The sequence below is a fragment of the Scophthalmus maximus genome, chromosome 10, assembly GCF_022379125.1.
Source record: "Scophthalmus maximus strain ysfricsl-2021 chromosome 10, ASM2237912v1, whole genome shotgun sequence".
Taxonomy (NCBI): domain Eukaryota; kingdom Metazoa; phylum Chordata; class Actinopteri; order Pleuronectiformes; family Scophthalmidae; genus Scophthalmus; species Scophthalmus maximus.
Window position 1 is genome coordinate 8,942,883 of NC_061524.1, and position 27,934 is coordinate 8,970,816.

The window sequence follows — 27,934 nt, forward strand, 5'->3', positions numbered from 1 at the left end:
TGAGAAGTTTCTAATTGTTGTTAAATGAATAAAACTTTATTTCACTCACAACAGATTTAAATAGTTCCATAATTACTGCATACACTCTATATTTATAAATGTAAATTTACATATTTATGAAGTAATAAATAAGTAAACCTGCAATATAGACGCAAGGATATATATTTAAAAAATATAATATAGTGTGAACAGAATTGAGAAACAAATGTGCCAAAGATCACTATGCACTAATAAAAACAACCTTTCTTAGTCTTAATTTAACTTAAAGTGTGTTTTCAAATCTGTGTATATGCTCCACATATCTTATGTAGTAGTGTAGTGTGGTAACATGTGTTGTTCGCTCTACATTATTCTACATTTTGTAATTGTTACAGTCTGTACATCTGTCCATAATAAATACATTTGAAAAAGTATGCAGTATTCTGTGCTGTTTAAGGTGGCGACATGTTTTGTGCACTGTACGGCACTTATCTAAAGCAGTTCCACCTTAACAAACCCCAGGTACCGCCCTCTTCCTCGAGAAAAAAAAATGCACTTTGATCAAACTTGCGCTAGGTGCTTATCAAGTGTCAGGTCCTGACTGGACCCAGACGTTATACACACACACACACACACACACACAAACACAAACAAACACGTTATTGGTGTGCATGAGAACGCGATGAAGAGAAGGGTCGTTAAACCGAGAGACTCCACTTCCGGTGTCGATGCAGCTCAGAGGACCGGCGGAGACCGGAGGAAGGAGGGGACGTCGTGAGTAGCCTGTGCGCGTGCGTGCGTGCGCGTGCGTGCGCGTTGTACCAGCTTGGTCGGGCCTGGATGTCGTTGACCTCCAAGGGAGTGCTCAAGTTCAGTCCAGTCAGTCGTCCACTGTATCACCAACTGAGCTTCAGTCAGAGATCGTCAATGATTGTCACGTGACATTAACCAGCAGAGACTCTTGTCTGACAAGCGGTCTTCACTTTGTCAACATGGGTTCATCAGCGTAGAAGGATTAGAGGGGTGCACAGTGTGCAAGAAAAGGTGAAGGCGTCGGAACACTTTCTGAAGCCACTGTAGTTGTTAAAACACAAATAAAAATGTTGTTTGTCCAGTTCACCAAAGGTTGCACTGTATCTCACTGCAGGCGTGCATTCATTAGGTGTGAGCCTTTTGACTCCTTCTAGGAAACAGATTTTGGAAGTGAACGCCAAAAGCGTTAACTGTGAACAGATGAGGCGCAGTGGACGACCTCCTTTGTATTCCCCCCTTCGAGCGGTGTGGGAGGAATAAGTCTGGGACGAAAGAGGGCTCTTCCGGATGATGAGAGTGTTAATGGACGGGGTGGGATGTTTCGTCCATTAATTGGCAATAGTCTGAATAGCCTCCTCGTCTTTTCTGCTGTTTTCTTCAGGCAGTCAAGACCTGACTCCAATGGCCGCCTCGCCCTCCTTAATAGATTATTCAATTACTCTCTTCCATATTAATGCTCCCAAATGAATCATGCAGCTGCAGACTGGTGGATGTGCGGAGCAGCTCTGTACGTGCCAATGGGCCTGGGTGTACTATACACTATAGTTCCACCTCGTCGCCGGTCCAAGTAAAGAAATCCCTGCTCGTACTTTTCACCACTGTTGTCTCTCTTCCGTAGTATTTTTTGTATCTGAGCAACGTGCGGTGGAGTAGACAGTCTGCTCTCTATAAACATCAGTATGCAAATGCTACATGAATGGTCACATGATATGCATTTTCAGGTGTGTTTGTATGGACGGCGATTACTTCTGAGCTAAAATGCTCATGTGGATGGAGATCATCTAGTTTAGATGTCATTTTAAATCCCAAACGTATTATTTAGCCTAAGACGGATGTTAACACAAAGTCCGGACATGGCCTCTGAGAAAAAATGGAGGGTCCTCAGCCATTACCAACACAAGATATGACATAAGATAATAATTAGTGTGTCTGTCTCTCTCTCTCTCTCCTAAGGGCGGGATGGTGGCTGAAAAGAGGTGTTTGGGCCCTCTTTGTTGTCTTTATTTTGGTGCTTTTCTCGCTGCGAATCCTCCCAGAATTAATCCAGCACTTTGTTCACACCCACAGAAGTAAGTGAACACCCACGTCTGCCTCTTGGAAGTACTGTAAATCCTCACAGAAAACGTGGGCCCACCTCTCTTCTTTTCCTGTTTGCAGTCAGGGTGCCATTCTTTGTTGACCTGAGCCAACCTGCTGATCTCTCCCTTAATCACACCATCAACATGTACTTAACATCAGAGGAAGGCATCTCCCTTGGCGTATGGTGAGAAGTTCAAAATGTTCCTTCCCCGGCGTTGGTATAAAAAGAGAGAAGGACAATACCTGTTTTTTTAATGATCTAATTATCAGTCAGGTCTCTACGCTGGTGTGTTATGTTTTTTTTCAAATTTTCAAGGCACACTGTCCCTGAAAGTCGGTGGAAGGAGGCGCAAGGGAAGGACTTGGCATGGTACCAGAACACTTTCAGCGATGGAAGGCCAGTTTTCATATATCTTCATGGGAACACAGGCACAAGGTATGATGAATAATGCATTTGTATTATACTTGGCCCCTAAGGAGGCAGATAGTAGACATTCCACACCACTAGACTTTTTTTGTTTTTATTGGCACTTGTGTTGTATGTGAATCATTCCACAGGGCAAACACTCATCGGGTGGGAGTGGCAAAAGTGAGCGACCAACATCTCAAACATATTATTTTTATGGCAGTTGAATAAAAATATGAATATTTAAGTAGCTATTATGAATATGAAGACAAATACGTCTTTTGTGTCAACAGGTATTGAGTGCCCTTGGTTACCACGTGCTGGTGCCTGACTACAGAGGTTGGTGCAAATGGAGATTTATGAATCTTCATTTAAACAGGTTTTCCATCTCTACGCTTCTTTCCCTTCCCACTAGTTGTAATACACAAACATCTCAAATGTATTTGATATAATTCATGATCACTGTGGTGTAGATATACTTGATGAGTTGCTTGTTTTACGGCAGTGAACAAACAGCAGTTCAAGTGTAGGTCAGCATCCAGGGCAGGTTTTTCCTCTGAGTTACTGCCACCTTGTGGCAGAGTGAGGAAGCGCTGTGATCTGTCAGTGAGCAGCAGCTGATAAAAAGAAACTGTGGCAGGGTTTGGAGATTCCACTGGAGAGCCAACTGAGGCCGGTCTGACCACTGACGCCCTGTACTTGTACAACTGGGTCAAGGCTCGCAGTGGAAACAGCCTGGTTGTCGTCTGGGGACACTCTCTTGGCTCTGGGTGAGTAGGAAGTGACTCCCCATCTGTACACTGTTGTAGTAACCGTTTCAAATGTGCATTGTGTACTGTGTACTTTTTTGCTCTCTGTGCCTAATTGATGCAACCTGGACCAGTTCAACTGAGCAGCTGAAGAGATGAAGAAACTAGCTCCACACAGAAACACAGAACACAAACCTTCAGAGAGCTTGAATTCAGCACGACAAAAGAAAACGCCTTTTAGGAACCAAAGAGGGACTAGTTACACAATTGACAACCTTACATTATTATCACTGCTCCCAACTGGAGCATGTTGAGGAGAGTTTCCACAGTTTCGAATGATGACAGTGACATAGATACATACACAGAAATTCAAACTACAGCGTGTTACTGGTGGTGACAAGCTACACACTGATCTCACCATCTATAATCGTACAGTTTCTAGAAGGAATAATAGAAACTGTAACTAACAACTTGAATAGTTACAATTAGCTCCTTTTTCATAAAAGTAACTGCATAGTAAAAAATTACACCGTCAGGAGGAGCTGCAGAGGAAACAGTTGAAATTGATATAATCAATGTTGGTTGATCAACTTATAGATTAACTGTAGAAACTGAAGATGTTGTTCTTCATATCTCTGTGCAGTGTGGCAACTAACTCTGCAGTAAAGCTAATTGAACAGGGTAAGTTTTGCTACCAGTGAAATTTGGCAAATAAAAATAAGTAGAGATATTTTCAAACTCTCAAAATGACAACTATGTCCACTATGTGTTTTCAGGTGTAAGCTTGGATGGTGTGATCCTGGAGGGTGCATTCAATAGTGCAAGAGAGCCGCTTACTCATCATCCGTTTACCTGGGTAGACTCACTTCACTCTTCTTAGTGAATTTAATTGATTTTTTATTCAGTCATCAACACACATTCTACAATAAGTGTAAACAAAGTCAAAACTGTCTTTGTCCAAAATCATGACTGAACAGGCTCAGGCAGAGGCAATATGCTTACATATGCCTGCCTATGATTCTTCACACTTGGCAATCCTCAAAATTAGCTTTGTAAATCGTTTTTCTAAAAACCAAAAGCGAATATATATATGATATATATATATATATATATTATATTTATTTTGGCATTGTTCTACATTTTCACCCCAACAATAGAAACACGTTTTGTACATTAAACTTGCCAATGCCTCTCAGGTGAAGTAAAACATTACTATACCATCTACAATGATCTGAATCGATGGCACTGAATTGTTGTGATTTTTGGACGATTATTGAAAGAATCTGACCAGGGAAAAGAAGTGGCAGCCATATTTTCACTTTTCTTTCATTAAATCGAATTTGTTAATTTCACAGAACTGCTACTACATTACTGTTAACCTTGTAATGTTTTATTTGTTCCCGTTTGAAGTATTACTGGAAATTTCCAGGCACTGGATACCTTTTCCCGGAGCCATGGGCAGAAAACAAGCTTGTCTTTCCTTCTGAAGAAAAGTACGTTTTAATGCAGCTAACATACTCGTTACACTTGATTATCAAATATTGATATCAGATATTGATCAGGTAATAATATTGTTAATACCAGTAAAATACAATTTTGTTATAAATATTTGTCTTTGTGATTCTGCAGTTTGAAGAAAATGAGAAGCCGAATACTTTTCCTACACTCAGAGGACGATCACCTAGTTCCTATTCAGGTTGTTCAGCAGGTACTACTGGCACAGTCAGCTTCTTTTCATCTAATACAACATAAACAGGGGCAGTGATTACAGCTGTAACTGAGAAAGTGTCTTCTTTAGTATAACTTTTTGTTTAAGTAAGACTGAACTTAATTTCCCTTCCTCTCCCAGATGTACAAGGTAGCAGTGAGTGCCCAGAATGCAGAGCAAGTCAAGATGGTGTCATTTGACGGTTCTCTGGGGTATCTGCACAACGGCTTGTATAGAGACCCCCATTTGCCTGACATCTTAAAGTGAGAAAACAGTTCACTGATAGTGCTTAAAGTGATTATATTCTGGCTTGGTAACTGTGAATCTCATCATGTCATCATTTCTCCTCTGCAGGAAGTTTGTGCTGTCATGCAGGAAAGACGACTGAGACAGAAGAGCCGTGCCACATTTCAGATGAAGAGCACTAATTTCATTTCATTGTATTGTTTGTTTTGTCTTCACAGCTGCATGTTTTGGATAAATATGTCATCCATAGTGAAGTTATTCAGGCTAATATATGGTACACTTTGGTTTGAAATGGGTTGAAATTGATAAAGATTCTGTTTGTTTTTTTAAATCATATCTAAAAAAAAATGGAATTTATTCTGATAACAGAACTAAAAATAAATCTTCTAATTTAAAATATAATTCAGATGAGCAACAGTAAGTGCCCTCTGCTGGTCGTTTTTGTGTGGTGTTAATGCTCATCTATAATACCAGATAATCACTTAGTTAATTCAAGGCTTCATGTCTAATGTGTCAGGGACATTTCAGAGGGGAGAAGGTCTGTCCTCTGACCTGTTTATCACAAATGTCTTTTAAGGTAAACTAAAATTCTCACTTCTGTCTGTTCAGAATATATGGCGCATTCATACACATTCAAAGAATCTTAGTTCATAGTTTATTTCATTTTATGACTTTTTTTTTTCACCTGTTAGCTTAAGTTGATTTCTGTCTGTGGGAAATCTTCAAACTAATTCACATTTCTTATTGAGCTAAGTTCAGTAAATTGTAAACTGTCCAAATGCATATTTGTATACTGATTCCAAATGGATTTTTCTTACCTTGATAACTTAAAATCTCACTCATGTGTTTGCACTCTCTTGATTCTTGCACTTTTTTGGTAATACCTTCCTGATAGAATGCACTCATTTTAAGTTGCTTAGGACAAAGGCGCCAGCTAAATTAATGTAATGTAATTTCAATTTCGTTAAATATAACCCAAATTTTTACATTTGTTAAATGGCATTTTTAAAGCTCTGGAGCACATATGATAAGGTAAAAGAAGACCACTGGTGTCCCACCTTCTGAGGTGAGTGATATCCTGAAAGAGAAATAAAAACTGAACAATAAATAGTGACCGAGCAAATGACCACCATTTTTTTTTTACTATACTTGAGAGTTTCTGATGAGTATAGCCAACTATATGACTGACTTGCAAACTGAAGACTCGATAAACGTTTCCTACATAACCATCCATGATTGGACTTGTAAAGGAAAGTTCCTGAACATCGCCGTAAGTTTTACGGGCCATCCTCCGGGCAACTTGGTCAAAGGTCGAGGCTGTTGTTAATGCTGGAAAGTCAGCGCGTGAAAAGCGAGATATCTGTTCCAACAACTTGCTGCCCAGTCGAAGGGCCTCGTCGGAGACGGCGGGGGACAGTGAAAGGAGTATTTGTGCAGCGCGGGCATCGTGTTTCATGCAGCGGCTCCTTCGGAGCGGAGCTGAACATCCAGTCTTGGCAGTCGGGATGACGTGGCTGAAGGCTGCGGACGATGCGCCGACAGAGTTCCGTTAGTCACCGCTCGCTCGATCGCGGGCCGCGCCGATTGGACGCTGTGGGCCACGTGAGCCGAGCCGGCCAATCGCGCGTGCGCGCGCTGAGCGCCCACGAAGCGCTTACGCCATATGCGTAACGAGAGCATTCCCTAAAAAAAAAAAAAAAATTGCCTCTGTCATACAACCAGGAAGAAGGTGGGATAGTCGCGCGAAGCTAACAGCCCCAATCTCTCTGCATACTTTCGCCGAAAATGATGGGATCGTCCAGGTGGAAGGTGGCAGCGGCGGCGGCGCTGCTCGCCATCGTGGCCTCTTTATCAGCCGTCGACGCGGACGAACACGAGCACACGGTAAGACGGCGTTTGAGAGGCCGATTGAGAGAGAGAGAGAGAGAGAGAAAAAAAAAGGGGGAGCCTTGAAAAATAATGGACGTTTGTGCTCTGTGCAACCTGCTAGCTGCACACGAGCACGGGGGATTAGCGACGCGACGCGACGCCGTGCAGCGCTTCGTCTGCCGGCTGATGTGTCGACACCCGCCGGTCTCTCGCCGCACCGAGACGGTCAGTCCGCCGGCCAACTTGTCGCCACTCTATCGGCCCAAGTGCCTACGGCTCGCCTACCCGCTAGCGCGCTAGCACGTCCTCGCCAGACGCGTCCCTCCGCCGGCGGAAAACTGCGCCGAAGTTCACGTCGCTGACGTGAGTTAGTCGTTTGACGAATGCGAACAATTAAACGACAGCAACTAACTCAGTGAGTGCTTGGACCTGGCGGCTTCGTGAAATGCCACACGATCGACGCCAACGCGCTGCGATTGTTGTGTCGTATCATTACGTGCCAACATGACACTGTGCGGGAACAGGTTCAACAACGTCGGGGCCTCCGTGGTTGTCCTCTGGGCGTTTGCGCCTCCACATCCGGGGGGGGGGGGGGGATCTCCAGTCGCGAGCGGTCAACTAGTCGCTGGGCTGTGTTGCACGGTGCCGTTAACGTGGCCCGGTTGACCCGCGGGTCGAGTGAGCCGCACCGTTCGAGGCGACAGCACGGGGGGGGGGCCATGCTTCCCCAGAGCGCCGTACGCCAACTACGACGCCGCCATGTGTTTTGCATGCATTTGAATACAGTAGCGTTCCTTCTGCTAATCAGCGTTCGAGGATAAAACGTGGTGTGACGACGTTACTTTGAAGTCGTCTTCTTTTAAAACCCCCAGCGTCCCAATCAGACGTCGCCGGGGCTTTGAACTTCTGATGAATGTGAGTGTGAAAGTTACTTTCTTGGAATAGAAAGGTAGAATATTCCACACAGCAGTACTCCCGATCGGTCTTACAAAGAGTCCTTGCTTCTTCTTTTTTCTCACTTTGCAGTACACAGACAAGGAGGAGGTGGTCTTATGGATGAACACAGTGGGGCCTTACCACAACCGACAGGAGACGTACAAGTACTTCTCCTTGCCCTTCTGCGCGGGCTCCAAGAAGACCATCAGTCATTACCACGAAACCCTCGGAGAGGCTCTGCAGGGCGTGGAGCTGGAATTCAGCGGGCTGGACATAAAGTTCAAAGGTATGCCACTGTTTCACCCACTTTCAGCCGTTGAGCACACGTGAACTGGCGGGCGGGCTGTGTGCCATTCGTCGCTGAATGTCCATATGTCTGCCATGACACACATCATGTCGTCGTATCTTACAAAGTTGTCGTCGTTCTGTCGTTCTGATCCATGTAGATGAAGTCTTGCAGACAACATACTGTGAAATCGACCTGGATAAAGCCAAGCGGGATGCCTTTGTCTATGCCATAAAGAACCACTACTGGTACCAAATGTACATAGATGACCTGCCCATCTGGGGTAAGAGATGCTTCATTTACTTGAATGAAAGAAAAAAAACTCTTAACAAATTGCCAAATAGTCGATGCATGTTGTTGTTGTTGTGAGTTGTCCTGCAATTTTGGAGTATTATCACATTTTCTGGCTGTGTCCATATGCATATGTGTCTTCCATTTTCTCTGAGGTACTTATTCGCTTATTAGTTTATTTGCAATGGGTTTGATGCTGGTACATTGACATGTAGAAAAGAGCCTCTGATGCCAAGCCTGACAGTTAAGTGCTCCACTTTACTAAGACGGATATAAATGAGTCACTGTCATTACACTCTTCATACAGGCTGCGAGTGTGAACTCTCTCTGGTTAACAGAGCCACTCCTACAGTTGCTCAAACACAACTGTGTAAGTTGATGTCATAGCCTGTGGGTGGGTCACTGATATTTGCCCAGACAATGGTACATACGTATGCCTTAATGACAATGGATAAATAAAGACTTTGACCTCATGTCCGGTTTGCCAGCGTGTCAGCGGAACCAGTGTGCTTCATGTATGAAACGGTGGCATGTGTGGTGTAGCTCAGATTAACTAGGAACTTTACGAACTGATACATGTATGAGGATGAAGACTGGATTTCTTTAACTACGTTGAATTATAAACAGATAATTGATATTAATCGGGTGGACAAAGTAATATAATCACCTTGTTACCACAATACAAATTATGAACAGCATAAAGACAGCTCTCTCAAACAGTTTCAACTAGAATGGCAGTTCCCTTCAATTCAGTCAAGCTGCACCAAATTGCACAGACTCATAGATATCATTTCCTAAATATGACAGATTATTTTCATGAAGATTCATGCATATTTCCTGGGAAATTGTAATATGGCAAAACAAATGTTATCTCGATATGTTAAAGAAAGTGATGGGAATTTGTTTTGCCCTTTTTTCAGTTCAACCCCAAAATTTAATGGATTGTTTCTTGGCCCATGTCCTGTCCTTCGACCCAAATTTCATGGAAATCTGTTCAATAGTTTTTGTGTAATCCTGCTGACAAACAAACAAACAAACAAACCGTCAGTGTTGAAAACATAACTTGCTTGGTGGAGTTAATAAAAACAACATTTTGACCTTCATGACAGTGGGAATTCTTTTGCAGGGCGGATGTGTTAGACTGCACCAGTTTAAGGGAGATGTATCTAATAACCTGCCATTGTATTTCAACCCAAAGGCTTTGCACTGGTATTTTACCCAACCTATTACTTTTTTTTTGTGACCTCACATCTTGATTACCATTGAATGCGAGGGATTGTCTGCATCAAACTGATTTGCTCAGTTAGAGATTGTTTACGGGGGCCTACAGGGACGCACTTTGACAACAGCTGAAGCCTGCACACTGAAAATAACAGATTAATACAGATGATGCTGTTAGAAAGTTAACAAGAAGTGTAGCAAGAGACCTTTATTTGGCATTTACTCGTCCTGATTATTTATTTTGTATAACTGAAGGCTCGGTGTATACATCTGTCCACATGAACGCTTCTTGTTAGGACTACATCTCTAATTCGATGATTTTCAATTTTAGGTATTGTCGGTGAGGCAGATGAAAATGGAGAAGATCATTACCTGTGGACGTACAAGAAACTGGAGATTGGATTCAATGGAAACAGAATTGTTGATGTAAACCTGACCAGCGAGGGGAAAGTCCGACTCGTGCCAAACACACGCATCGCAATGTCTTATTCTGTGAGTAGTGCTTAATGAATCCCCTTAGTTGTCGTTGTTTTTTCTTTTTTAAGCCAGAGCTATTTTATTTCTGTAACATGGGCCTTTATACATTTAAGAAGGAGAAGATATCAGCCTAAATACATCTTTCCCATCACAGGTGAAGTGGAAGAAGTCAGATGTGAAGTTTGAAGACAGATTTGACAAGTACCTCGACCCATCCTTCTTTCAGCACAGGGTGAGTCGAATGTTATGTTCATCATGCCAGACGAGAACACCACTGACATAGTGAAGCAGCACATTTGTCAGTAGCTACGTGTTGAGCCTTGTTTCACACAAGATACAATGTAACTGACCAACCTGGTAACTTTTGTCTGACTCTTTAACTATTGCTGCCAGTGTGACAGGAATCCAGCTGGTATCTCTAAGAGGAAGTTTCCCTGATTTACGACAGCCAGAAGAAAGTTTCTTCCTGTCCTGACTTGTCCTAATTATTCATTCATTAATTTGCAATTTTTTCCCCCAGATTCACTGGTTCTCCATCTTCAACTCCTTCATGATGGTCATTTTCCTGGTGGGTCTGGTTTCCATGATACTGATGAGAACACTCAGGAAGGATTATGCCAGATACAGCAAAGAGGAGGAAATGGATGACATGGTAAGTTTTTGTTGACTTATCAGTTTGCTTGAGGGCACCATTGTAAATGCAGAATTGTGACTAAAATTCAGGTTTCCTTTTTTTCCCTTTTTTTTTACGTCATTGTTTCCTCTTGGTTTGAGTAAACGGTGGATTTTTTCTCGTCGATTTATCTTTTTGTCTCATTTTGTCACCGTACCAACAGGACAGAGACCTGGGAGATGAATACGGGTGGAAGCAGGTACATGGCGATGTGTTTCGGCCATCAAGCCACCCACTGATCTTCTCTTCCCTCATCGGCTCTGGCTGCCAGATCTTCTCCGTGTCCCTCATCGTCATCATCGTCGCTATGGTTGAGGATCTGTACACAGAGTGAGTAACTGGCAGCTAACTGCCTAATTGTTATTTACTGTTATAATTATTGGGTGGGGTCAGTTATTTGATCACATCTGAATTATTGTGTTGCCTATAAAACAAATATGTAAGCCTTCAGGAAAAAAAACTCACAGACTTCGTTGTCTGCCTGTAATTGAGTAATCGGTTGTGTAAAATAGTTGAAAGCAAAACCTTAATTATCAGTAATCACATTCATTTTTCGAAGTGAACCTAATGTAAATGTTTACATAAAATATGTGGAAGTTACAGTTCAGGGTTCAGAAATATTATTTCTGCTCAAATGGGAAAAGCACGCAGTAGATGGGAGGAAAAGAAGAAAGATGATGTTTTAATGAAGGAAACAAATGATTGTGAGTTTTTCTTTGAATTGTGTCCGTAAAGAATCAAGCTCTGCATTAAAATGTAGGTTAAAATCATAAAATTAGATGGGAGTTGGGGAAAAGACCTGAATATTAAACACAATTTTCAAGGGGAACCAGAAGGGCCCTTTGAGCGCCTCGGCCAAGGATAACGCTCTATTTCAGCATGTCAAAGAAAGCAAAGTGATTCGCCCATTCCTCCGGATCCCCTCCAAAATTTAATGGGTTCTTCTTCTCGGGTCGTGCCCCAACCCTCCACAAGATTTAATGGAAATCAGTTTTGTGGTTTTTTGAATAATCCTGCAGTCAGACAAACGAACAGCACTGAAAGCACAACCTCCTTGGCAGAGAGAGAAAAGCCCAGACAGTGAGGGAGCCAATGGACTGAACCGGGCTTGACTCATGCCATTTTTTTTTTTCTTTACAGGAGAGGATCCATGCTGAGTACAGCCATTTTTGTTTATGCTGCAACCTCCCCTGTCAATGGCTATTTTGGGGGAAGTTTATATGCAAAACAAGGAGGTAATATAAGGAAAACTACTTCATATTCTCTCTGTCTGCTTGAAATAGACTTTGTTTCTCACATGACGCTGTTTGATTTGTTTCAATAATACAGGCAGAAGATGGATTAAGCAAATGTTCATCGGGGCGTTCTTGATCCCTGCCATGGTGTGCGGGACGGCCTTCTTCATCAACTTCATCGCTATCTACTACCACGCCTCCAGAGCCATCCCATTTGGCACCATGGTGGGTCTGACACAGCATCACCACCCTAAAAACCACAGAGTTATGAAAAACATCGTCAGAGTCGAGCGCTTCCAGTTTCTGTGTGTGTTTAAATCCAATCTCATTCTGTGTAGGATCAGGATAATACATTTTAAATGGTTCAGGCATTTTTCTAAATCTATCATACCCTATAAAACATTTTACATGACATCACTTCAGTGCAGAATTTATTCCTTCATCTAAGTTTCCAAGCTATAAAGTACAGACGCTGCCTGCAGAGCTTACATAAACTTCAAAAATCAAATATTTCCTGACTGATTCCAAAACTGTTCAGTCCCCTAATTACAAATAGCTATTTGTTGGCTCGACTTAACACTCGAGAGTTGTTATCTGCACAACATAAGATCAATCATATGTGTCGAGTAAGCATCTTAAAATCAGACCATAAAGAAGCTTTGTTCCAACTGTATATGCCCAAACTTGAAATTTTAACAGATCTGGAAAAAATCTGAGGGAGTTTTCATATTTGTTCTGGCCAAACCTGAAGATCATCTGACAACAACCACTCTGCCTTTGTTATCCCTCTAATTTAGTAAGCATGCTCTGAGCATCAACTATGAAAATTTGAGAATGAAGACATTTGGCACCTCTAAAAACTGTGTTAACAGTTTATTGAATGTGATTAAGCTGGTAATTGAACATCAGTGGGACGCAGTTAAGGGAAACTTGAGATAATTAATGAAGGGGGATCTGAAAACTCTAGACCACCCAATTCAATATTAATCATTTTTATTTGTCATTTCCACAGGTTGCTGTTTGCTGTATCTGCTTCTTTGTCATCCTGCCACTAAACCTTGTTGGAACAATTTTGGGGCGGAATCTGTCAGGGCAGCCAAACTTCCCCTGCCGAGTGAACGCTGTGCCACGACCCATCCCCGAGAAAAAATGGTAGGTGTGGCCAAATGAGTTTGGTGCCATGGGGACACTGGAAATGATATCTTATATGTTCACACTTAAAAACTAGAATGGCACACTAGAGCGCATACCACCACCAAGACCCAACAGTCCCCTTATGAATCCACATTTAAAATCCTCCTGACCTTTATTTGGATCTGCACCAAATTGCACCAAATGCCCCTAAATAAGGCTGATTATGTATCCTCTATCCCTGAATTATTCCCTGGGAAAGTCAAAATGTCCAAAAACACATCTAGCAATGTTAAAGAAAGTGATTAACTTCTGGATCCGCCCCTTTTCTCTGGCCCGACCCCAAATTTAAGAGGTTGTTTGTTGGCCCATGTTTCGTGGAAATCAGTTGGGTTTTTGGGGGTTAATCCTGCTGACAAACAAACAAACGGGGTATTACACATAAAATTTTATAATCAGCAAAACTTCAAGGTTTTTCTATTCTAGATAAATTATTTAAGCAAATGCATCAGAAAGCACTTTGATTAAGTTATTGTTTTCCTGTGTGCACTTTCACTGTGGCATCCACTGCACTTATTGTTGCAGAGGTAAAGTGTAGGTGTAATGAATGGTCAGTGGGCAGCGAGGGGTTGTTCTCAGTGCATGAAATGTGTTGTAGGGCCTGTGCTCAAGTGTTTGATGTCAGCTCTGAAGCAGAAAGTGGTTTGGCCATCTGCGCAAACTCTTTGTATAATGAAAAATAGCAGGGCAATAAGCTGCAAGTAGATTAACATTTTCAACCTCCTGCCAAGCCGCGTGGCCTGCTGCCAGCAGGAAATGCTAGATGTGACTCAAGGCAACTGTCAGACTTATACTTGCAATACGTGTCATGTGTCCCTGCGTCCTGGAGTGGGGAAGTCTGACGTAAACACTCATATTTGTGATCTCTCAGGTTCATGGAGCCCGCCGTCATCGTATGCCTCGGAGGAATCCTCCCATTCGGCTCCATTTTCATTGAAATGTAAGTCCGTGCTGTGACACAGATGGATTTGTCCGTTGTTAGCAGAACTTCGCAGTCTTGGATATGTGTTTACTGTGCTCATTCCTCAGGTACTTCATATTCACATCTTTCTGGGCCTACAAAATCTACTACGTGTACGGCTTCATGATGCTGGTCCTTGTCATCCTGTGCATCGTCACCGTGTGTGTCACCATCGTGTGTACGTACTTCCTGCTCAACGCTGAGGATTACAGATGGTGAGTTTTTCCATACAGATGTAGCAAGTTAAATTAATTGTCAATGCAGCCACTTTGTGGAATCTTTGTATAGATGGTTCTGGGGGGAAATGGAGATTAATTCCAGAGGATAATCTCTTTAAGTTTGCTGTAAACTGTATGTTCACTTACCTTAGCCCTAATGTCATGAACTGAGAATATTTTTTGATAAAAATGTCAAACAATGGGTGAAAAAGTGAATTGAGTCCCTTGAGCATCAAACTGTTACTAACTGCAGTTTTTTTGCTTGTTCCGCTTTTCCAGGCAATGGACAAGCTTCCTCTCCGCTGCATCCACCGCCGTCTATGTTTACATGTACTCCTTTTACTACTACTTCTTCAAAACCAAGTGAGTCTTCCTCAACCACAGTCCCACGTTAAAAAAGAGATTCATGGAATCAAATGAAAAACATTAAATTAATTTCTTCCACGTTGTTTACATGCTCTTCTAATGTGTTCCAGGATGTACGGGCTGTTCCAGACGTCCTTCTACTTTGGTTACATGGCCGTGTTCAGCACTGCCCTAGGAATCATGTGTGGTAAGTCCTACAGGCCCTGAACTACTGAAACTTGTAGAATTTATATTCACAACTACATGATGCCTTCTGGGTTTGCTGGATATCTGGCTGCTCATTCTGTAGATGTAGGATGTGCTTTTCTCTGCTCGCCTTCAGTGAATCCTTTCACCTGTAATCACTGTCCTGTGATAGATTGACCTGCAGTTGAGTGCGAGATGCCAGTCACACCTGAAAGACGCTTACAGAATACATTTGTCTTCCAGGTGCCGTTGGATACATGGGAACAAGTGCCTTTGTGAGGAAGATCTACACAAATGTGAAAATCGACTAAGAGGCGATGCAACAACACAGGGATATTAATGGATTTGCCTAAAACGGCGGGCACAAGTCATTCTTTATTACTTTTCTTTCTTGCAAAGAGATTGTGAGAATCTCACTTTGTACAATGTAGTTTTTTTTCCATTTTTCTGAATGAATCAACGCCGCAACTCAAAAGTGAAAGAGAGCAAATCTGCGGACGAAATACCAAACACACGGTTCTGTTTTTATCAGTTGCTTTCAGACAAACGTTGGGGCAAATGTTCAAGGCTGACATGGCTTCTCTTTAATAACCCAGTCCCACCAGAGAACATAAATGTTTATTGATGGAATAGTGTAGCTCTCTTCAGTGAAGAGGCCTAAGTGTATTGAAAGCCTTTGTTCTATTGTGTCAGAATATTAGAGAGTTTGGGTTTGTGCCTGTGTTCTGACTTGATTTCTTTTTTGTATTCTGGAAGTCACTCGAATTATCGTTACTACACAGTCCAGTAGTTTGTTCAGACCTGCTTCCACTGCAAAATGATATAAAAAGCTGTCGTCACTTGAGAATCATTCCCCCGTTTTGACGATTCTAATTTCCGTTACAGTAGCAGTCCATCCACTTGATGATTTTAGTCCTGCTGTAGTTTACTGTACAGACGAGAGCAGAGGGACTGATCAATGGTTGAGGTACAGTAAGACCAGAATTTTTTTAAATGGATGTTTGATGTGATCCAATTTCCCCGTTTAGTCTCATGTTTTCTTAATGTTTGGGTTTGAATGAAGTCTACTTGTAAAGATAATATATGGATGGGGGAGGGAGTGTATATAACCTTAATAATGTACCTTTAGATGTAGATCCCAAATGTATTTTCGTTGTACAGATTTACTACAGGGTGTTTTTTTTTAAGGAATCATTTTTTTGGGGGGTACTTGGGGTGGGGCTGGTGGCGCTGTTACATCTTGCCTGAAAATGCATGTTTTCACCAAACCATCTGATCAAATCAAATTTTAACTTCAGTCAGCGCTGTTGTTTTAGTTTTTCTCTGATTGTGAGCATCCTCTCCGTCTCAAAGTGTAGCGGTACACTTTGACAAGCCGTGGACTTGCTTTTGGACACTTCTCATTTTGATTTCACGTATTTTTTAAAGCTTTAAAAAGGCTCCACATCTTCCGGTAAGCCATCCGCTCCTCACGTTCCTTCTGTTGCCTAACCCGAAACATCATTTGTGAATGTCAAAAGGAATGAGGCAGTTGCTCTGTTTCCACAAACACACTGTACAAAGTGAAGTTTATGTACACTTAAAACTAGATGTTTTCATAACCACACACAGTGCTGCGGAGTGTTTCAAAAATGCTTTTTTTCCATTTTGTGTAAATACAGTATGTACCCTACTTGTATGAGAAGTGGCAATGCCTTTTTTTTTCTTCTAACTTCCAGTTCTCCCCCACTGAAGTTGATTTTGGCACCTCATGTTGTGTACCGATGTCTGATTAGACATTTTGAACCTGCATATTTACTTGCTGTAAAAAGAGAAAAAATAAACATGTTTATGTACAGGGTTTATCAAGTGTGGTTTGGACTTTGAGGACAAATATGTTTGAACTGGTTTTACAGTTTCTAGAACATACAGTAGTGCAGTTCAGTGTCCTGTTTCATGCAGAAAGTTGAGGTGATTAAGTCAATCAGTCAGCAAAATAAGTATCAGGTCACTTTACACCTACACCACAGACTTACACATAAATCAAAACTAAGAGCTGTCGTTTATAAAGAATAGATTTATTGGTGTATTCAGCTGAGTAGGAGTAATTACAACTTAAAACTTACATATATTTTGATGTGTACCATTTACTGTTCTAGCTGAACACATTGTAAACTTTATCAGTTGACCTTTTCAAAGTACTCCTTGGATCCTTCTGGGGTTGGTTTGATCTGAAAAACAAAGTTATGGGAGAAGAACTTCAGAACCCCACTCTGGCTGTCTCACAGGAGACCCACGTACCCCAAAGCGGAGTGAAAATAATGAAATGTGTATTTAGTGATTATATGTTGATTGAACTTACTGTTGGGGACTCGGGGGACCAGCTGGCCGGACACACTTCACCGTGGGTCTCCACGAACTGGAACGCCTTCACCAGACGAAGGGTCTCCTCTACACAACGGCCCACCGGCAGGTCGTTCACACTCATGTGCCTCACCACACCATTTGGATCAATGATGAACAGGCCCCTGAAGGACAAAAAATAAACAAAAAACAGAAATGGTCACAAATCTCTAAACAACAGTGTTAGAGAAGTAAATAGCATCTCTAATCTGAATTCTGTTTTCCGTATACTTCGGTTTTGGTCTTACATCGGTAAGTTGTGTTGAATTCTAGGCAAATGTAATCTGTCTCTGTGGAAGGACGCTTCTAACTGAGCACACAATGAACCGACCTGAGTGCGATGCCTGGACCCTCCAGCAGCACCCCATAGTCTCTAGACACCTGCTTGTTGAGGTCTGAGAGCAGCGGGATGTGGATGTGGCCCAAACCTCCGGTCTGAATAAAAAAAAACAACAGTTGTACCGTGATCACAATGGACATACAGTACTTGCCGATCACTCATTTACCAAAGCTTTGTTGATGGCTCACTTCAAAGACAATTAAATGGCTAAGTGTTACCTTGCGTGGAGTGTTGATCCATGCCAGGTGGGTGAAGTGGGAGTCCACAGACACACCCACAACCTCACAGTTGATGTCGTGGAACTCGTTGGCCTTGTCACTGAATGCAATGATCTCTGTTGGGCATACAAAGGTGCTGCAAACACAGGAGAGACACTTGGTAAACATGTTTCATTTCCTGATGCACGTCTGAGTCACTACTGGTACTTACAAATCCAGTGGGTAGAAGAAAAGGACCAGGTATTTGCCCTTGAAATCAGCGAGGCTCATTTCCTTAAACTCCCCATTGAGGACAGCTGTGGCCTTAAATGCAGGAGCAGGCTGAGTGACGGCAGGGGCCCATCTGCGAGTGCCTGATGTAGAAAAGTCGAACACAATTTATCTGTACGTACTGTTTTGCACAAGTAAACCGAGGCAGCTCTTGCAGTTTGACTGATCGTCTCTCCAGGTATCGCGGGTTTATCACCCTGTATGATATTATTTTACAGCCCTAATCTGAGGATAAAACTTGACTTGAAATTTGATCATTTGGGTTTTGTACGTACTGGTTGAGAGACAGGATGTCTGAAGTGCAGGACCGGCGAGGGCTCTTGTAGCCCCCGAGACTCCATGTTGACGTGCTACTGTGACTTTCAGCCCTCCGGCTGCAACCCTAGCCTGAGAAAAGACGTTGATTCAACATTAATATCCACAAATGAACATCAGCAGCTTCACACTTATATCACTCTCCTATAAAGACTAGAGAACAAAGGTCATGCTATTGAACAAGGTTCGTTACTAAAAAAGAATCTTTACAATGTGGGGTTGTTTTATGAGCTGCAGATGGCGCTGAGATACTAGACAGGATGCCAGTAGCTGTATTGTCAACTAGTTCTCCAGGATGAATGATTCAGTGACTTCATGAATTATTTTGGTTATTTAGTCCACCATGATGGTTATAATAAGATATTCAAACCCTAATTTACATGCTGAATATTTGAAAAGTAGAAATCCATACCTTTTAATGTATCTTTATATCTTCAAAATATTTCATATATGAAGGTGCTTGAAATGTTTAAATATGTCAAATGCAGAAGGATTCGATAATGACACTACCAGTAACTACTTTTGGTTTCTTGTGAGGAGAATTTATTTTAAAAATAAGTTTCGTCATTGCATTCTATTCATTCCATGTGCAACACGTGTTCGTCTGATTAATGTTATGGCCCCATAATGGCCCATATGTTTGATTTCCGATCTACAGATTGTTGATGTAGAGAAGAAACCACATTGGTCCCAAACAGCAGCCGCGGGCCAGAGGTTGGTACCGGTGTCAGCTAAGTCCTCTGGTCAAATGTGCGACACACGACTCGACACCGCCTCAGTGAAACATGCCAGCTAATCGTCAATAAGTGATATCGACACGCGCTAATCGCGGATTAAATCAATAGCGAACTAAAAGGCGAAACAGTGTTTACAGTGAACGTGACGCTGCGTCGTCTTCGAAGATAACTTACAGAAGTCCGGAGCAGTCGAGCAATGGTGGCTGCCATTTTGGATTAGGTCAGAGGAGAGGAGGGCTGTTCGAGCAGGTCATTGCGTCATTACCGTGCGCGAACGACGCAAGCGTCTTCAAAGTATAAAAAATATATAGATGTTACATATTAACTCATATGATAAACGGTCACGTTAGACTCTACAGTGGTGTGAGTGTGCTATCGGGACAAGTTATACATTTAAATTAAAATGTACACGCTGTAACAAGCTTCCATGCTGCGTTCAAGTACTCCCGATGAACTCCTCGGTAATATTTATTTAAAAAATGGTCAGAGAACTGTAAAGATTTATTTTCGGTTTTTGGGGTATTTCATTTTCAAACTTCGTTGTTTTAAAGTCTGTGGTTTGGTGCATGAATAACAAAACACTGCCACCTATTTTTATTGATCAACTGGATCAACCGTGGACAAGCTGCTTAAGCTCTCAGGTGGCAACTTAAATGTGATCGTACATCCTCCGACATTGCTTATGTTCCTGAATGTAGCATAACCCCGCCCACAACTGAACACGTGGTCAAACGCGGAAACAGTTTCCTAATAGAACTTGACCTCAGAAGCATGGGGCAGCAGTGTGCTGTGTAGTCGTGTAATTGCACGATATTTAATTGAAAAGACGTTAATGCATCTGTCGTCGGGATGGATCCTAATCTGTTGTACTGGAAAAGCGAGGGGCAGGTAACTAAAACATGCAGAGCATCATCATATGTTCCATTCAGTCAGTTTCAATGAAGCTGTGTTTGTTTACATCTGAGTTCCTCTTTTGTTTTGTTGAACTGCACCTTCCCCTTTTCAGTCTTTCCTCAGTCGAATGAGGATCTGGCTCGATCTGCTCGACCCAACTCTCCTGTTCGCCTCTGATGTAAGTACAGTAGATCTGACACTGGGAGACGCGTTGACAACATCTGATGTTTAACCAGTGATGCTTCTTTCCGCAGGCTGAAATACAGAAGGCCCGCACTCTTCTTACCAGTGCAGAGAAGAGTGAAAAGGTGAGATGTTTCACCTGACAGTGATCAGTCAGTCGCCTTCATAACCTGCCACAGATTGATTTAAATTGCTTTGTTCTTCCTTCTCTAGGATGCATCTGTACCGTCCCTCTCTCTGGTAAGTTTTGAAAGAAGCACCATGCTATCAATATTCCAAATGTTTGATCATTTTTTTCTGCATTTTATATCAAGGCTGCAACATACATACATACATACATACAGTCCTACAGTAACTGCTGCGGCTGCAATGGTAGAATAAATGAACATTGGATATTTTTGGACGTTTGAGCCAAATACCTTTCTTGAATAACTCGAATTACTCAAATTAAAATGTCTATTGTTTATGTCTATTAATGTGTCCAGGTGTTTTATGTTCTGGACGCTGTTATGTCCAGATTGGGATTTGAGTGAATTTGAAAGCCATAAAATTTGTTCTCTGTGTTCACAGTCGTCAGTCCACGCTGATTCTGGAGCCGTTCTTCCACTAGTTTTCCGCCCTCCAGGTACAGAAGTTCCTAGACTTTGTCTAATCTGTCTCCAGCCATTATTAAAGTGTGAAACTATGTAATATCAAGGTTTCTTTCAAAGTGTTCTTATAGAGGCCACAATGGCAGTTAATCAAAGTTTGTATGTATGAAAAAGTCAACTATCAGAAATTGGTTTTTTTCCAGCTTTGTTGGGTTTATTTTTAATTCCAGTTTAATTAAAATAAACTTTGAACATCTGATATTACATTGTTTTTAAACTTGCACAAAGTATGTCATACTACTGTGTAATTGCATTACTGAAAACAATTTTAATACTGATGCACTCACTTCTTTCATTATCCTTCTAGCACTATTGACAATATCAGCACCTTTGGTATGTGTGTTATCTAATAAATGTTCAATGACACTTTGTTCTTGATATTGTCGTGGCTGTGAGACTTTGAGATTTATTTAATTAAATTTTTTTTAGGCAGTTGCCAGCTTTTTACCTTACAACACTATCAAGCCAGCGCTGTTTTGGCAGGTAAGGGAGCAAATTCATCTCATCAATAAAAAATATATTACATGTCTCTACGACACTCTGTACATGATGATAAAGTAAAATTATATGTTCTTTCAGTTGTTGCTGCAGAGTTACAATGCAGGCTTCAACTATGCAAACAGAAATTCTTCATCAGAGCAGGTAAGTAGTTAATATTCAACTGAGAAATATATTCAGTTATAAAATAACAATGTCAGAGCCCGAACACACTCTAATTTGCTTGAATCCTTTGTTAATAGTGGGTCTTTTATCTGTCCTCCTCTTTTTTCATCTTTCGCCATCCGTCTTTATCTCTCACCAGCAGGGCAAACAGCAGTCTCTGAATCGGCTGCTTCTGATCGGCGGCACAATTTCCTATGCGACGTGTGCAGGGGTGTGTAACCTGATAATGCTGCTGGCTGTTGACTGTAGTGTTTCAAGTAATGAAGTGAATAATACAGTGAATCTTCTGTTTCAGGTTCTTCCTCAAATTTCCATCAACTTCCTCCATTTAAAAAGTGCACCCGTGCTGACTTTCTTTAGGTCGATTGTACCAATCCCGCTCTCGGGTAAGTTCTTTATTCTCTATCCAAAACAGTCGCATTAACAATAGAGTGTCTGAAATCTGACTACTGTTTTTACATCACAGAAGGTAGATACTGTATATGGGTCCATACTTCATAAATTCACCCCAAGGCAGTAACAAAATGAATCATAATTAGTTTATTTTCCCTTTTTCTTCATGATCTGATAATAACTAGTCCTGTGTGGATACAGTAGTAGCAGGCAGGACTTTTTACACTAACATGTTGTGTAACTCTTTCCAGCTGCTCTGGCCTACTTCAGTGTCTTAACTGTCAGAAGTGAGGAGTGGGAAGCAGGGATCCAAGTGTTTGATTCCAATGGAAATCCAGTTGGCATTTCTAAGGCGGCAGGAGAAAAGGTAAAAAGGAAAAACAAAACAGAAATGGAGAATATGGACAAAAATAAGTCTTCTCATTGAAAAAAAATTGTCCTCTTTTTGCTCAGGCTGTGAGGGAAACTGCTTTGTCAAGGGCGGCACTGTTTGGTGCAACTGCTGCTGTTCCTAATCTGTTTGTTTTCCTATTACACAGGTGAGATGGTTTTTAGTTATAGTTCCGTTTTCACCTGTTAGTTAAACTTCACCAACTGAGTTTTCCTTTCCAGGACGAGACTTTTCCAGAGGAACTCTCTGCTGGTCGCTCCCCTCCGTCACATAAGCATCGCATTAGTTCTGGGCCTGATGATCCCAGTGTCGTTCAGTCTCTTTCCACAACTGGGGACGGTAAGATTGAGGATCCTGCGCTCTGCTGTGGTGTTTTTACCTTGTGATGAACTCCGCTAACATGGACCTTCTTTTACAGATAAAGAAGGAAAAGTTGGAGGAGGAGCTACAGGCTGCGGCGGACAACGGACACTTGTTCTATCACAGAGGACTCTGAGGAGCACTTACACACACTAGATATAATATTAACTGAAAACCAAATGTCTGCAATCACGCAGAAGGAATATTTTCAACAGGCCGGACAATGAAATGCAGCATTTTCTCATAATAAATTTATTTAGTTGGAATATTAGGTGTTTCTATAGGTAGGAAATGTTACATCAATTTATGAAAATACATTTTTGTTGTGAAACTTACATGAGCATTCCCATGTATGTGTGTCCTATCTGAAATACTGAGGGACACAATCATCCTTTTTGTCAAAGCGGCTGATATTGTACTCGGCAGTAACTAAACATTTCTAATTAGATGAAATAAAAATGAACCTGAACAGTAGGACAAACATTATTAAATGTAATGTAAATCATTACTTTATCAGCTGCATTGATGAGGATTTAAAAAAAAAAAACAGTTTGAAAAAGCCTCATGAAACAATCTGCTTAAATTTCAGTTGTGACACTTGAGTCTTTAGTACAAAAGGTGACATTGTTTAAATAGAATGTAAATAAAACCACGTTTTGTGTCTATTGCAGTCGTATCTGATTATAAAAATAAAAACATACAACACAGTTTCTATTAACTAAGTAATCAGTAATAAGTCACATCCGATTTACTTAAGCTGCTGTTAATATATCAAAGTCGGACCCTTTCAGACCAAGGAATCTGAAAAGCACTAAGAGATGAACCAGCTGTCTCCTGTTTTCAGACATGAATCTCTGGGAGGTGTCCGGAAAATTAGGTCTGGACATTTTCCGAAGTTTGCCGTTTGCCGTTTGCATGTGATGAACGCACCAGGAGATTTTCGGAGTCCGACGCATTAACAACAAAGGGGAAAATGTCCAGAACATTCACGTGAAGAGTGGCACCTGGGTAGAGCGCACACTTGCTCGCCATGAATCTTTCAGTGATTTTCCTGCTGTATTCTCACATAGGCTCACTTGGACATCCCAGATATTTTACTAAAGGTCTGGCAGGAAAATTCCCGGACAATGTCGAGAGCAACATTTGCGGATAAGTGCGTTCTCACATACAGCCCCTCCGGAAAATGTGCAGACTTCAGTGCCGTCTGAAAGCAGTAATGTTAGCACAACAGTGCGAGCTGGAATTTGATGCTAGTGACACTTACTTCACATGTAGGTAACAGTCTTACATCTCACATCTTACTCTCATGATAACAGCAGACGTCTGTACAAACGGAAACTATCATTTTCCCAACATGTACAAAAGAGCAGAGCCAGAATCCACACTCCAGCAGCGAAGCATCGGAAAACAGGTTTATATCCTCAAGAGCTGCTCGGCAGCTGCCAAGTGAAAGAGGAAGTTCTCGGTCGCTGGAGGGAAACAATGCTGCTTTAAACCTTCCAGTGTGATTTTAGCGTCTTCACACTCGTCAGCCAGGGCCACCAGGTTGGCGACGATCTCTGTGGTCTTAACAGAGATGTCCTGTGAATTAAAGTGGGGTCGTCATGTTGGATCCAACACGTTTCTCTCAGATTGAATACAGATGTGCTGGTGTTCAGAGTGTGCTCTCACCTTGATCACCTGACTGTCCGATTTCTCTGCATCCTCTGCAGACTGGACAATGAGGTGGCCGACATCTTTGTGTAGCTTCCCCATAGCCATGGCCTCTGTAGTGGGACACAGCTTCTGTTAATCAGAGGAAAATGCTGTACGACTCTCTCTGGAATCAAAATCGCTATTTCTTTCAGCATAATGTACCTTTGGCACTCTGGGACACGGTGATGACGCTGTCAGGGAGGTTCACAAACACATCAAACAAGTCTGACCTGTTGCTCACTTCTGGATCTACAAATCCTGCTACGTAACCTATGAAGAAAACAAAAAAAATTTGTGCACATATAACACATTTCCCCACCATGAGGTCACAAGATGCACACTCTTTCACAAAGGTTTACTGTTAATCAGTAGTGAATAAACCAGGACGCAGGTCTCACCGGGGCATTTCTTTAAATCCTCCAGTTCAGCGTCGGTCAGGTGAACATACGGGTGCAGGATGGACCAGTCTTTCCTGTGCCACGTCAGAGCCGGCAGAACCCTTGAGCAAGGTATAAAGAGTAAGGACAAAAATGTCTTTAACACCCAAGATTTTAAATCAAGCTTATAACCCAAATATCTTGAATTCACCTTGTAAACTCCAACAACGCTTCAATACGAGGGTGATGGACGACGATCCTCTTCTTTAACATGAGAGCGGTATACAGGATGATGGTCTCCATACCAAACTGAGACACCATATCTGAGAAAGAATGGAGAGTATTTATCACAGGCTTGGTCATTTGACATACATTAAGAGCTGGAACCATTTAGTCAGTCAACTATCTTATAGCGTAGCATAAACATTTAATTGTTTATATGATTCTTTGATTAAAAATGGGAAAAATAAACTGTCCTAACTCTTTCATTTAAGAAAATAATTTCAGTATTGTGTGTTTTGGAGTAGTGTTCACACAAAACAAGATGTTTGTGTTTCATGTCCCTTTTAGTGACATTTTATAGACATAATCTGAATAAAACAACACTGCAAATAATTGCTAGTCGAGCCCTACCTAAATTTACACGAGGGACGTCTTTGTAGCCTTAATTTACTTGAATATATTTTAACGCTGCAACTAAAAATGTTTTTTTTCTATCAATTAATCAGCTGCTTATTTAGTTCTGAGTGCCATGAGAAATCTTAAGATCACATTAATTGTCGTACTAACACAAAGGAATTCAGTTTTCTTTCACGTGACGACAGAAAGCTGAAAGTATTTGTATGTGAAAAGATGGAACCAGTGAGCATTTCGCCTTTTTGATTGAAAACAAACAAAACCACTTAAATCTGAATTTTTTTTGGTCATTCACTAAATCATCTATTTGTGTCAGCTTCAGTAGAACAATAAAAAAAAGGTCAAGTGAAGAGAAATCAGACAACAGCACCCAGAAATACTATTATAGAAATCACTATTCCTCTGTGACGTCTTACCTTTGACTGAACCGGCCAGATACGCCTTCCGCACGTCATAGTCCTTGATGAGGAACGAGCCATTTTCATCACTCTGACAGATTCCTTTGGTGAGAACAGTGAGGTAAGCCTCCATCATCCTCACCGGGCTGCCATGTTTGACGTACATCCTGGAGGACAAATTCAAACGTACCACTGAATAAGCATGGTTCAAATAACATGTTAATATTACCCATGAAATAGACTAGACCTTCATTTTCACCAACAGTGTTACCTGCAGAGTATTCTACTAAGAGCAGCATACTTCTCAGGGTTGAAGTCTTTTGCTGTAACGACTATTGAAAAGTGAGTGACCTTGAAAAAAGAGACAAAACTCAATTAGTCCAGCTACAGAAAACTAATTCGCAAGTTTGTTAATTATCATCAACTGTCTGGGTCATTTAATGAAGGAAGATATCAAACAGCTGCTTGTTTTCATTCTATTTTGTTTTACAAAAATGTTAGTGTTAATCATCATTGTTTCATTATGACCTTTTCCTATCTTTGTATAATTTATTTTGTGCAGTACTTCGTAATTTTATTCATTGTTTTTATCTTATCTATTTTAATATATCTCATCATCTTAACTACCGTTCTTTTTAATCCTGGTGTCCTTCAATTATTTATTATTTAGGTGCATTAGTCTCTAAATCAGAGTCTTTGATTCACTTTTAACATCCTTTGTTTTGTCAATCACATTCAAAGCACTTTTTATTGTATTTGATTTCCTTGAATGGTTTGCTATATGAATACGGTTTGGTTGATTGTTCCAGGGGTTTGCTGCTTTACATCATTGCAAATTGAATATCTTTGTTGGATAAAACATGCTATCTAAAATCCTCACCTATGTCTCAATTATATTGAAATTTATGGATTGAACTAACAATCAGCTGATTCACCCTGTATTAAAATATCCAATTGTCCCAACATTTTTCCCGGGTGAAGGCAAATAACTAACATTAAAAATACTGGAGGAGTCAGTGGGAGATGCTGCTGTACCTTCTGTAGAGCCGTCGGTTCCTGTACTTCCACTGTGCTGATGTAGAACCAGGCACGACAGAACTGTCCAAACACGAAGGGGTGGAAATCCCGGCCATGCTGCGTTAGACAGCACTTACTGAGCAGGACCTCCCTCAGCTGTGAGTCCACAGAGGGATAGCACCACACCCACAGTGTGTCTCCATTCACATCCTTCTCTGGGCAGAGAATTAAAAAAAACAACAACACCATCAACATCATATATTAATCTTATCATATCAGAAGATGGACAGACAATAAAGCTGGTCTCGGTCCAGGGACCTACAGTTTTCCATGACACAAATTCTTTTACACAAGCCTAAGCGTGTAGGGGGCAATGAATGAGTCCCTGCTGATGGGACACTGTGGGATCACACTGGCATCATGTGATTCTCCTGAACTGTATGTGCAGTGAGTCTGAGCAGCTCTGTTAGACAAACCCGACCAACAACCAAGAGAGACTTACCAATTAACCCGACGCTTAACATAAACTGCGTTTCAGTTGTTGCCATATTCCATACCTGAAAGAGTTCATAATCACACGTTAACTGGAGAGAAACCACCAACCACCAGCCTCTGTGGACACTGTAACTGTATAACTCTATAACTGTGAGCTACCTCGATGGCTCCCGACTGACTCCAAATACCAGGATGCAAACCCGGAAGGATTTACTGAGGAAGAAAATAATATAATAAAGGTAAAACTCCAGTCGGTGGCGTCGAGCGATTTCTGCTGTCAAGAGACTTTCCTCTACTTTTCCCCCTCTGCAAAATCTCATTTCCTTCTTCCGGTACTTCTGCGGGAGGAGGAGACATGTTGCTCACAGCCAATCACAACTGGCGCTACTCCATGGGGGATGATGCATTCA

General features: G+C 41.5%; 5 protein-coding genes across 8 annotated transcripts; 3 read left to right on the plus strand and 2 right to left on the minus strand.

The window, feature by feature from the left end:
- Window positions 1–535: 535 nt before the first annotated feature.
- On the plus strand, window positions 536–6,057 carry si:ch211-117n7.7 (Monoacylglycerol lipase ABHD12-like). Its single transcript, XM_035605104.2, has 13 exons — window positions 536–753; window positions 1,966–2,081; window positions 2,170–2,275; window positions 2,408–2,527; window positions 2,650–2,680; window positions 2,791–2,836; window positions 3,138–3,267; window positions 3,890–3,927; window positions 4,023–4,102; window positions 4,657–4,739; window positions 4,876–4,954; window positions 5,096–5,217; window positions 5,309–6,057. Exons 1-13 carry the CDS (start codon window positions 662–664, stop codon window positions 5,340–5,342), a joined length of 1,077 nt encoding a protein of 358 aa, XP_035460997.2. The 5' UTR covers window positions 536–661; the 3' UTR covers window positions 5,343–6,057.
- An 820-nt stretch (window positions 6,058–6,877) lies between these two features.
- On the plus strand, window positions 6,878–16,952 carry tm9sf3 (transmembrane 9 superfamily member 3). 2 transcript variants are annotated; one of them, XM_035605094.2, is made up of 15 exons: window positions 6,878–7,084; window positions 8,096–8,291; window positions 8,452–8,574; window positions 10,135–10,295; window positions 10,435–10,512; window positions 10,801–10,932; window positions 11,117–11,283; window positions 12,094–12,188; window positions 12,283–12,413; window positions 13,201–13,340; window positions 14,251–14,319; window positions 14,409–14,555; window positions 14,838–14,921; window positions 15,035–15,111; window positions 15,354–16,952. In XM_035605094.2, exons 1-15 carry the CDS (start codon window positions 6,986–6,988, stop codon window positions 15,419–15,421), a joined length of 1,767 nt encoding a protein of 588 aa, XP_035460987.1. In that variant the 5' UTR covers window positions 6,878–6,985; the 3' UTR covers window positions 15,422–16,952. The 2 variants fall into 2 exon arrangements, with proteins under 2 accessions (XP_035460987.1, XP_035460988.1); XM_035605095.2 differs by lacking the exon at window positions 6,878–7,084 and adding an exon at window positions 7,682–7,984.
- A 194-nt stretch (window positions 16,953–17,146) lies between these two features.
- Window positions 17,147–19,684, minus strand: prdx3 (peroxiredoxin 3). Its single transcript, XM_035605112.2, has 7 exons — window positions 19,547–19,684; window positions 18,596–18,707; window positions 18,262–18,403; window positions 18,051–18,186; window positions 17,824–17,927; window positions 17,452–17,617; window positions 17,147–17,320 (listed from the first exon to the last, which is right to left on the minus strand). The coding sequence occupies exons 1-7, from the start codon at window positions 19,580–19,582 to the stop codon at window positions 17,270–17,272; spliced, it is 747 nt and encodes a 248-aa protein (XP_035461005.1). The 5' UTR covers window positions 19,583–19,684; the 3' UTR covers window positions 17,147–17,269.
- A 97-nt stretch (window positions 19,685–19,781) lies between these two features.
- Window positions 19,782–23,569, plus strand: sfxn4 (sideroflexin 4). 2 transcript variants are annotated; one of them, XM_035605109.2, is made up of 14 exons: window positions 19,782–20,260; window positions 20,379–20,444; window positions 20,521–20,574; window positions 20,663–20,689; window positions 21,020–21,074; window positions 21,407–21,432; window positions 21,529–21,582; window positions 21,679–21,741; window positions 21,902–21,973; window positions 22,058–22,148; window positions 22,407–22,522; window positions 22,609–22,694; window positions 22,768–22,885; window positions 22,965–23,569. In XM_035605109.2, the coding sequence occupies exons 1-14, from the start codon at window positions 20,222–20,224 to the stop codon at window positions 23,040–23,042; spliced, it is 945 nt and encodes a 314-aa protein (XP_035461002.2). In that variant the 5' UTR covers window positions 19,782–20,221; the 3' UTR covers window positions 23,043–23,569. The 2 variants fall into 2 exon arrangements, with proteins under 2 accessions (XP_035461002.2, XP_035461003.2); XM_035605110.2 differs by having other exon boundaries at window positions 21,905–21,973.
- dennd10 (DENN domain containing 10) lies at window positions 23,143–27,852 on the minus strand. 2 transcript variants are annotated; one of them, XM_035605106.2, is made up of 10 exons: window positions 27,684–27,851; window positions 27,532–27,586; window positions 27,048–27,244; window positions 26,284–26,363; window positions 26,031–26,179; window positions 25,190–25,301; window positions 25,000–25,100; window positions 24,764–24,871; window positions 24,578–24,672; window positions 23,143–24,487 (listed from the first exon to the last, which is right to left on the minus strand). In XM_035605106.2, the coding sequence occupies exons 2-10, from the start codon at window positions 27,575–27,577 to the stop codon at window positions 24,320–24,322; spliced, it is 1,056 nt and encodes a 351-aa protein (XP_035460999.1). In that variant the 5' UTR covers window positions 27,578–27,586; window positions 27,684–27,851; the 3' UTR covers window positions 23,143–24,319. The 2 variants fall into 2 exon arrangements, with proteins under 2 accessions (XP_035460999.1, XP_035461001.1); XM_035605108.2 differs by having other exon boundaries at window positions 24,337–24,487; window positions 24,578–24,691; window positions 27,684–27,852.
- Between the last annotated feature and the right edge of the window lie 82 nt (window positions 27,853–27,934).

What these genes read in the sequence shown, in the direction of transcription:
- si:ch211-117n7.7 (XM_035605104.2), top strand. Translation starts at nt 662, where the DNA reads ATGAAGAGAAGGGTCGTTAAACCGAGAGACTCCACTTCCGGTGTCGAT. An exon ending in ATCGGGTGGGAGTGGCAAAA is followed by an intron (nt 2,681 to 2,790) that starts GTGAGCGACCAA and finishes TTGTGTCAACAG; the next exon opens with GTATTGAGTGCCCTTGGTTA. An exon ending in CTATTCAGGTTGTTCAGCAG is followed by an intron (nt 4,955 to 5,095) that starts GTACTACTGGCA and finishes TTCCTCTCCCAG; the next exon opens with ATGTACAAGGTAGCAGTGAG.
- sfxn4 (XM_035605109.2), top strand. Translation starts at nt 20,222, where the DNA reads ATGGATCCTAATCTGTTGTACTGGAAAAGCGAGGGGCAG. An exon ending in GAAATTCTTCATCAGAGCAG is followed by an intron (nt 21,742 to 21,901) that starts GTAAGTAGTTAA and finishes ATCTCTCACCAG; the next exon opens with CAGGGCAAACAGCAGTCTCT. An exon ending in TGTACCAATCCCGCTCTCGG is followed by an intron (nt 22,149 to 22,406) that starts GTAAGTTCTTTA and finishes AACTCTTTCCAG; the next exon opens with CTGCTCTGGCCTACTTCAGT.
- dennd10 (XM_035605106.2), bottom strand. Translation starts at nt 27,577, where the DNA reads ATGGCAACAACTGAAACGCAGTTTATGTTAAGCGTCGGGTTAATTG. An exon ending in AACCGACGGCTCTACAGAAG is followed by an intron (nt 26,364 to 27,047) that starts GTACAGCAGCAT and finishes TCTTTTTTCAAG; the next exon opens with GTCACTCACTTTTCAATAGT. An exon ending in CGTGTCCCAGAGTGCCAAAG is followed by an intron (nt 24,673 to 24,763) that starts GTACATTATGCT and finishes GTCCCACTACAG; the next exon opens with AGGCCATGGCTATGGGGAAG.
- prdx3 (XM_035605112.2), bottom strand. Translation starts at nt 19,582, where the DNA reads ATGGCAGCCACCATTGCTCGACTGCTCCGGACTTCT. An exon ending in TTCTTCTACCCACTGGATTT is followed by an intron (nt 18,187 to 18,261) that starts GTAAGTACCAGT and finishes CTGTGTTTGCAG; the next exon opens with CACCTTTGTATGCCCAACAG. An exon ending in GGATCAACACTCCACGCAAG is followed by an intron (nt 17,928 to 18,050) that starts GTAACACTTAGC and finishes TTTTTTATTCAG; the next exon opens with ACCGGAGGTTTGGGCCACAT.
- tm9sf3 (XM_035605094.2), top strand. Translation starts at nt 6,986, where the DNA reads ATGATGGGATCGTCCAGGTGGAAGGTGGCAGCGGCGGCGGCGCTGCTC. An exon ending in CGGACGAACACGAGCACACG is followed by an intron (nt 7,085 to 8,095) that starts GTAAGACGGCGT and finishes CTCACTTTGCAG; the next exon opens with TACACAGACAAGGAGGAGGT. An exon ending in CATCCTTCTTTCAGCACAGG is followed by an intron (nt 10,513 to 10,800) that starts GTGAGTCGAATG and finishes TTTTTCCCCCAG; the next exon opens with ATTCACTGGTTCTCCATCTT.